This window comes from Pavona decussata, unplaced genomic scaffold (assembly GCF_977016875.1).
Source record: "Pavona decussata unplaced genomic scaffold, jaPavDecu1.1 SCAFFOLD_62, whole genome shotgun sequence".
Classification (NCBI taxonomy): domain Eukaryota; kingdom Metazoa; phylum Cnidaria; class Anthozoa; order Scleractinia; family Agariciidae; genus Pavona; species Pavona decussata.
Genome location: NW_028145483.1, coordinates 1,388,285 through 1,397,500, shown reverse-complemented (window position 1 = coordinate 1,397,500; position 9,216 = coordinate 1,388,285). Strand labels below are relative to the sequence as shown.

Here is a 9,216-nt window from a genome sequence, read left to right as displayed (position 1 = left end):
ACAAGGAAAACGGCTTGAGTCCTTAAGAAATTTTTGGATAAGAAAATTTTGCAACTGGAAAGGATAGCTGATAAAGATCTCAGAAGAAGATTGCTCAACATTATTGTGAATAGAGCTACCAGGGTTGCAAGGGTGTTTGTCTCTTGTCTGTATGGGGAGATTGACTTACGTGAAAAGACATTCAGGTCCTTATTCTCTCGTGCAAAAAATTGGGAAGTTGAGTTCAGTAGCACCGGGTGAACAATGTACTGGTACACTGAGATCTTGCAGAAACCACATGCATGTGCAGAAACCTTGGAAGGTACATGTAAATATTATTGTATTACCTGTCGCCCTTTACAATACAGATGTCCATGAACACCTGTATCGGTATGGTGGTTTTCCCCCATTGGTGGATGCCAAAATGGGGCTACTGGGAATACACCCTAACAACCAACTGCAAGGGAGATACAGTACCAAATAGATTCCGGGATGGTAAATCAACCATGGTTTCTCTATGTATTGAACAGCCATTTCAAAGAAGACAATCTAAAAGTAAATTATCACCCCTTGATAACTGAAGTGTTTCTAGCAACTCGAGGATTAACCCAGCTGACCACATTACTCTGCAGTATAATTATGTCATCAAAACATGACAATATACATCAGGACTGTAACATATTGCAATACTGTTTAATTGGTACATATTGTGTAACATAGTCAAGTGTAATTAGCATATTGTAAATTATGCAATTACTGCACGTTTTCACACACTTGCACAGTGTAATGACTGGCTGGAGTATTGCTGCGCCCTGCCTCTTTTATGTTCCAGTTCTCACCCCAGAGGTATGACAGACAAAATCTAAATTAATGAAAGATAACTTCATCTCTTTAAAATGATGAGATTTATTACCAAGCATACATAATGAATTCAAAAGTCAATATTTGTGGCTCACTCGGCAAAGTTGAAGAGCAAAATGCTGTTAACATCACCTCTCAACTGCTCACCATTTAGAAGAGATTAGAGAAGAAAAATCTGTTGTTGAGAGTATGGGCATGACAGTAACATTTTAACTTAAGCAAAACAGAGAATTAGATCATCAGAGCATCCACAGTTTGTTGACTCCCAGTGGGTAGTTGCTGTAAAGGGAGAGATTCTACAGTGTACTTGAATGAAAAAATCTATAGGGAAGGTAACGATAAAGTGGAATGGAAGAAGTCTCACTGGTCTAGCCCTGTGAACTATGTGGGTCAGCTAGTCGTTGGTTACAGTATTTTCGTTTTTCGCTGCAGAATTTGCATCCGTGATCCCTCTTGATGACCAAACTTCAGGTAAAAGAGAGACCGAAACGTTCCTGTGATGTTTGGACGTCGAATAGCCAAATTATTTGCGAATCCGCACAGACGCGCCTTCACATAAAATCGCCGCCATGTTTGTTTATCAAAAAATCGGTACTTAGTCTCGCTCGGTCAAATTTCTTAACTGGGGCGATCATCAATACTCGGTTCCAGGCCTCGCTGCTAGCCCCCCCTGGCAAAATGTATGAACATCAGCTGCAAATCCCAAGAGGAGCAATAAAAATGCATCACTTTGACCAGAAGCCCATAATTTCAGAAGTACTCAACATGGAATGATGCGTACCATTTGACTTTCCAACTGGAATTTCCGGGTTTTCCATGTAAATGGTAAGCACCCCTGGACTTTCCCAAATTGAATGGAGCTATGACATATATGATGGTTTACTCTGCCATTCAAAACTACACTCAACAGAAATATTTATCATAGGTACGTAAATTATGATCATCCGGTTTCTCAGCAAGACGGGAGAGTCTTCACCGTCAGTCTTTCTTCTTAAAACAGCGATGAATTTCAAGTTCAACATATCTGTTTTCAAAGACGTTCCTTTATTTACAGAGGACAAAGATTAACATTTACTTATAGGAATCTCCTGCACTGAGATACAAATCCTTCATCAACAACAAATACCAATAAAAGTTCCAATTATTTCCCCGACCTACCCTTGCAAAAAAATCTCAACATCTGGGAAACAATCGTGGAATTTCAGATAAGTTTGAGGAAATTTGCGTGGCCATATTAAAAAAAGACAAAATCTCATACAGCTTAAGATATCAGTTTTGAAAACATAATTAAGCTGTGGCTAATACAGCTGTTAACCGAAAACTCTTGCAATACATAATTGCAGTACTAGCATATTTTGTTCTTCCGTGACTTTCAAAACTTTTTTTCTAGTCAAACCTGTATATCCTTGTTCCAGAATAAGGTCAATCGAACGTGCCTTCAGACATTGTCAAACAGAGATGTCATCAAAGAATAGAAAAGACAATTTCACAAGAAAATGGACGGAAATGGTTGTCGTATTTTTTGTAAAAATAGTTTCATTTCAAAACACTGCGGGTTTCAGATCAAAGGCTTCCAGTTCATCACAACATCACCCGTATCTTCCTCCGCCTCGCCTTTTGCAAGAGCCTCAGCATAGGCAGTGTCACGTTCTGCTACAATTCTTAAGGCTTGCTTCTTAGCCCAAGTCTGAGGTCTACATAAGAGAAAACAGTCTTTAAGTAATGTTTAAAACACGGCAGGAGTGTTTTATTGGGATTTCTCAAACTCATTAATAATTCATCAAGCCAAAACAAAGCAAATCACCACAGTGAAGGAGGTTTAGAAATGTGATCTTATTTTTTTTTATCATAAAATTTTGTGAACTTTTGCTTCGAATTTCTCTAAGAATTATCAATAGTTTGAGAAGCTATATCAAACACTCGAAAGAGTGTTTCCTCCTATTTCCAAACATCTCAAAGTTGGTTAAAAAAGCTTGGCTGCGCCTCGTTTTTCCAACCTAAATGTACTTCTCGGTGTTTGGAAATCGGAGGAAACACTCTTCCTCGTGTTTGATATGTTACTTAAAACCACGATGCACAGCCGAGTGGTTTTAGACCCGATAAAACACGTGCTGCGTGCTTTTTGAACGGCTTCAAAAACATTCCTGGAAAAGCGTGTGTCAAGAGATTTCATAACAATGATGCTTTTTTGTGAACGTTGGAAATTAGCATAAGAGAAAAACATTAAACACCGCATACTAATAAGGAGGAGGTTTTACCAGGTTTTAAAACCACTGCACATGATGTTTTATCGACCATTTGATAGGTCAATGGGCTTATGAATTATTAATGAGTTTTTGAGTTTGTGACCAAATAGAGCTTAATCACAAACATAGAGCCCTCTTGTTCTGTAGTACAGGCCCCAGTTGTTCAAAGGCCGGATAACTTTATCCGCTGGATAAGGCACTATTCATGCTCCAAAATATACTTCACCTTAAACATTGTCCAAGGTTTTCGTACACTTCCAAACTTAACTGTGGTTGGAGTGTGCATATTCACTTGTACAAGAGGAAATACTGAAATCTTTGCACAGATTGAAACTGTCGGATAGTGACTTATCCACAGGATAAAGTTATCCGGCCTTTGAACAACTGGAGCCAGTACTGTGTGGCAAGAAATTTTTGTAGATCTTTGTGATTTTGCCCAAGTCTCGCATGTAGTCATTTTTTTCGGAGTTACATGACCTTCCACCTCTAAAAAGAATTGCTAATATTGCTAATACAATAAAACCCCACGAATAAGAACCTTCCATTTTAAAATTTACCCTAAATGGGTTCTTACATAAATGGTAATTTTAAAACAGAAATTTAGGCTATCTAGGACCTCCACTCTGACAACAAGTGTTGGAAACAGTGCCTAAATTCTAAATTTTAGTCTAAAACATAGAAATGACACCTAAGTGGGTTAAAAATTAGATATGATTATCGACTACTCTCGCTTTAAATTTCCTGGGTGCAGCCATTTTGAATTTTATAACGTGTAACGGTTGCGGGCTTGCGGCTGTTGTTATTCAGCAGAAGTTCTCTTGTGTGAAACAGTTGAGCCACCGTATTACGTCATGAAATCCAAGATGGCAGCGCCCGGGAAATTTAAAAAAGAAAATAGGCCATAATCAAATCATGTTTTGTCCGACACTGAAATATTATTATACATTTCAAAGTAGATTGTATTTTCAACAATTTAAGGTTAATATGTTTCGAGAGTGGAGGTTTCCTTTAAATAGGTTCTTATTTTCTGAAGAAAAAAATCACATTGTAGATAGTAAAATTTAGTGGCATTCAGACTTCGTCCCCTATGCAGCAGCCAGTTTTTTCCCTATCCCTTATATAAACATGGGTAGTAGGAGTGGTGAATGACCTTTATCCTCAAAGAGAACTCTGAATGTCAATTGATCTTATTTGCAAAAGTGCACACATCTTTAAGATTTTAGAAAATAAGAACCTGTTTCAAATTTTAGGGTCAACAGGTTCTTGTTTAGAGGGGGTCTAACTGACAAATTGAGGGGGTGTGCGGAATAAGGCCCTAAGTGACTTTTGATGTAAAGTCAAATTCTCTTTTTGTTTCACTAGTGAAAACAAGGAAATTTGGAAGGAGAATCTAGAAATTTATCAGAGGTCACTTAGGGCTATTCTCTAGGCACCCCTTCAATTTTAGGCTAACAAGTTCTTAAAAAATAGGTTCTTGCTTGCGGGGTTTTACTGTATTTTACTCTGATGAAGGGCTATTGCTCGAATCGTCAGCACTCAAATCTCTTCACGGTGGCTAATTTAACTTTAGTTATCAACTCTGTTGATAAACCAAACAGCATTTCTACTCATTTCATCCCTAGTCTCCATTTGAACTTCGGAGCAAGCTATTGTCTCAGTTTTTACTTAAAGGGGAAGTATCACGCGAATTTGATGATGATGATATGATGATATGATAGCAGTTTATTGTGAAAATACGCTTAGCTTTTGAGACCAGCAAGCTAGGTTCACCAGCTAGTTTACAGGTATTTCACACTAAATGATTAAAATAACTAACACATATTAAAAAACATCAAATGGCATACATGTGCTAGGTTAAGTTTAAATTTCTAATACAAATTAATCATCATACGTAAAACAATGATGTCATTTCAAAACCCAACTATGTTTGTCTGTCAACAGAAACAAAAAAATAATTGTCTAGTTTTGTTATAAATTATTATCCCAGTGCAATAAAACTGTCGAGTATTGTTTCTAGCCAGAGACAGAGTGGGTCAGAATGGATTGAAACTTGAAAAATGTTAGGCTTACGTTTTTCAAGTTTGTTTGTTTCCAAAATGAACTAGAACAGATCACGAGTTGTTCCTTTCAAGAATTGAGTTGATCTTTTTCCTCTCGTTGCTCTAGAATTATTTTGTAGCTATGCAAAGGTTTTATTTCACCATTTTTAACTGACAAACAACATGTGGCTTTTTCCATGGCCCTATCCGATAAAATTGGCTTGGTTTTCAGAATAAACCCTGTTAAACAAATTAGAAATCACGTTTACTCACTTGGTTTCAGGTTTATAGTAAAACAACACTGGCATCACAACAAGAATCAAAGCCCACCATCTGTACCAAGGCTCTTCCCATTCTTCCCACTCGCGCTTCTCTCCTGGTTTCAGCGGCTGTGGATAGAGGTTCATGATAACATTACAAAACAGGTCACAAGCAGCATTAAGGCCTGTTTAAATAGTTTCAACAATTGACCAACATTTGTTCAACAAAAGTTTGAACGGATGTTGTGCTAATGTTGGACAAATGTTGAACGGAGTGTTCAGCTTCAACACTGTTCAACATCTTTGAGAACAAAGGAAATGTTGTATGGATGTTGAATGAAAGTTTACACTCATTTAAATTTGATTCAACACGCTTTCAACGTTTTTTTATGCTTTCAACAATGTTGGACGACCTGTTCAAATACCCCCAACATCTAGTTCAACAAAGTGTTGAACACATGCTGAACCAAATGTTGAAACCGTTAAAACAGGCCTTTACACTGTGTGTCCAGTTAACCCTTTCTGCCCCAAATATCAACATGGCTATTCTCCCAACTCTTCTCCATATATTTCTTAAGGTACCAGTTGAGAGAATTTGCTTGACCATCAAGACATCTTACAGTATCTTTGGTGACCATTTCCTCTATATTTTAAGAAACCACACAACACTTTTTTAAATTTGAAAACATGTTTCGACAGAAATTTCTGTCATCTTCAGTTTAAATTACAAAGCACAGAGTTGAATATATAGCATTTGGTTTACACTATATATTCAACTCTGTGCTTTGTAATTTAAACTGAAGATGACAGAAGTTTCTGTCGAAACATGTTTTCAAATTTAAAAAGTGTTGTGTGGATTCTTAGAATATCGACATATCTGCTACTATCTAAACATTTCCTCTATTCTTGTGACCTATAGGTTTACTCTAGTGGAGAGGTATCTCCTGTTTGTTTATTTCACCACATGTTACAAAATAGCAAAATAAGAGTACAAAAAAACATATATTACACTGTTGGGGCTTACATCATTCAGAGTAAGTAAGAAAGTCTATTTCATGTTGAAAGCATGGGGAATGGTCATCCAATCTTCCGAGCTGGGGGGTAATGTAAAAAACGCTTGACTATTATGAAAACAACAACAATAAATACTGTCAATTCTCGCTTTACGGACACCTTGCTATTACGGACACCCCGATAATACGGACAGCAGCTAAATCCCTGGCAAAAATAAATTACAGACGCTTGACTGAAAGGAATTCCCGCTGTTACAGACTCTCGCTATTAAGGACACTAACTCGTGGTCGAAAGGATGTCCGCATAAAGGGAGTTGACTGTAGATGGCTCGAATACATCAATTGGATTTGAGGCCCATTTCTCAAGACTCCTTATAAATCACTGAGCCAGAAATCGTTTTTAGTTGTACAGTAACTGTGCTCAGCGTTGTCTCTTTCCACCCAGCCGTACCCCAGGCTCTAAGAGTGTTTTAAATACGTCAATACAAAGGTGATATAAACACTCTCAGACCTTGGGGTACCTGTGCTCCATCCTGACATTATTATAGAAGGGTAACAGCCAGCCACAAGATGCTGGGGTGTAATCTTGTATCCCATCTTATCTGGGAAAGGCTGTACACACAGCAATATACAGCTAGTTTTCTTAAAGCTACATAATGTGAGTTAAGACAGTGCCAAGTATGTTAGGACTATGTGTTGACATCAGTGATATTCCCCCGAAAATTGGACTGAATGATCATCCTGATTCCCAGAGGGGACCTTCAAGAATCTGTGAAAAGCCATTCTTTTTCCCCAACTTTTGAAAGTCTGTTTAAAAGACTTGCTTATCTCTTGTTGAAATAGCATGCATTCTGTACATCCACGCCAAAGATATAGTGGAAGTTTCGAGGTTCTACGCCAAGCAGCTGCCAAAGTGCCTACACCAGGGAAATGTTGCACTGACCGCCATGCCAATCTCATCCCCACAACTCCCCGCTTCCCTGCCTATAGACTTCAAATCCTACACTGGGAGAGAAATCTTGGATATTTTTGAGAAACAACAGTTCATTTGAATGGTAGACGTTTTCAAAAGCCTATAAGCCAAGCACTACCTCTGCCTTATGCTAGTTTATGCCAAAGACCAGGATTGGCACCAGTGGGCCCAGTGATTTGGAAACCCATGCCGAAGATCTTTGGCATAACCTACATCAAATGCAGCCTGGTTGTTGAATGGACCTTCAATGAATTTCAATTTACATTACGATGTTATAAAAGAGAGTACAAGACAAGTGAATAAATTGTCATGATGATGGTCATAGCAGGCAGGATTCTCTGTTAATTTATGAAACTGCATATCATCATAATTATCATTGCAACGTCTCAACGAATAACCAACAATAACACCTATTTTAGAAGCTAGTGAAATTAACTTCGAAGAAAATAAGAAATTATTTGTGCAGAACAAACGAAACGACGCTAAAAGCTAAAATGACTGCAATCTAAATCAGGGGCGAATGAGTGATCATTTTGATATTACGTCGATTAACATCTAGTTCTAAAATCTTTTTTCACGAAAGAGAGCAATAATGAAGTAAGTTACCTTTTCATTGAAGAGAAAACCATTTGGTGGTTCCCTATACCTTGTAAAAATGCTCATTCTACGAGGAATACTCGAAATAACAGCAACATTTCGTCTGCATAAAGAGGCAACTCTGGTAACTGAGCGAGCCGCCATTTTGAAGCCAACACACCTTCCCACAATACGCTTCTGTAAAATGGAACATATTTCCCAGCATTACATGCGCGCATGCGAATTACCCGAGCTTCGCAGAGGGGTCTGGGTACCAGCTATCTCATCCAGGAAACTTCTAAGTCCAACTTGAAGTGTTTTCAAATCCTTTTCCATTGCCTGATTTCATACCGTGGGGGTCTGGGTACGAGTCTGTGTATTATGGGTTATGGGACTCAACACCCACATAGCCGGAAAGAGCACATCGAACTTTACAACATCCTCAAGTTTGGTGTCAATCAAGCTAATATTAGGCGAGATACAGCCATTCAAAAACTTAAAAATTTACTAAGAAATGTATGGAACGCCGGACACACGTCCGGCGTTCCATACATTTCTTAGTAAAATTTGGAGTTTTTGAATGGCTGTATCTTTCCTGATATTAGCTTGATTAACACCAAACTTGGAAATGTTGTAAAGTGCAGTGTGCTCTTTCCGGCTATGTGGGTGTTGAGTCCCATAACCCATAATACACAGACTCGTACCCAGACCCCCACGGTATGAAATCAGGCAATGGAAAATGGTACTAGTTTATCGTGAAAACTAACCCAAGACGTTTCTTTATCCTGTGAAATTTTGGACGTTCAATTGGTTTTCAAAATTAAAAAATCAAATTAAAACAGTCATTTGTTTTTCAAAATTAAAAATCGAATTTCACGGAAATCAGTTTTTTTTCCAGCCAGTCTATTGGTGTAGCACCGGGTAAAAATATAATTGACCTTATTAAAAAAAAATTGCAGCACTGCCACAGATTTTGTAAATCGGGCCGATTTTCGTCCATTCATTTTCTTTATTACAGAATCTGGCCAAATCGGCCCGTTCATGAATCCGTGCCTGTATAACTTAGCAGGGGAAGTATCACGCAAATTTGCTGTCATTTCAAAACCTCAAAAAATGTGTGTCTGTTAGCAGAAACAAAGAAATAATTGTCAAGTTTGTTACAAATTATCAACCCAGTGCAAGAAAACTGTCTATTAGTGCCTCTGGCCAGAGAAAGAGTAGGTCGGTATGGATATAAGCTTGAAAAATGTTAGGCAAATGTTTTTCAAG

General features: G+C 38.0%; 1 protein-coding gene across 1 annotated transcript; it reads right to left on the bottom strand.

Moving 5' to 3' along the window:
• Positions 1-1,863: 1,863 nt before the first annotated feature.
• On the bottom strand, positions 1,864-8,133 carry LOC146478914 (uncharacterized). The gene is made up of 3 exons (XM_085111646.1): positions 7,978-8,133; positions 5,399-5,514; positions 1,864-2,534 (listed from the first exon to the last, which is right to left on the bottom strand). Exons 1-3 carry the CDS (start codon positions 8,110-8,112, stop codon positions 2,399-2,401), a joined length of 387 nt encoding a protein of 128 aa, XP_084967772.1. The 5' UTR covers positions 8,113-8,133; the 3' UTR covers positions 1,864-2,398.
• Between the last annotated feature and the right edge of the window lie 1,083 nt (positions 8,134-9,216).

Excerpts from the sequence above, each read along its gene's own strand:
- LOC146478914 (XM_085111646.1), bottom strand. The coding sequence starts at position 8,112 with ATGGCGGCTCGCTCAGTTACCAGAGTTGCCTCTTTATGCAGACGAAAT. Across the intron at positions 5,515-7,977 it reads GTTTTCTCTTCAATGAAAAG|CCGCTGAAACCAGGAGAGAA; the intron begins GTAACTTACTTC and ends CTCTATCCACAG. Across the intron at positions 2,535-5,398 it reads TACTATAAACCTGAAACCAA|ACCTCAGACTTGGGCTAAGA; the intron begins GTGAGTAAACGT and ends TCTCTTATGTAG.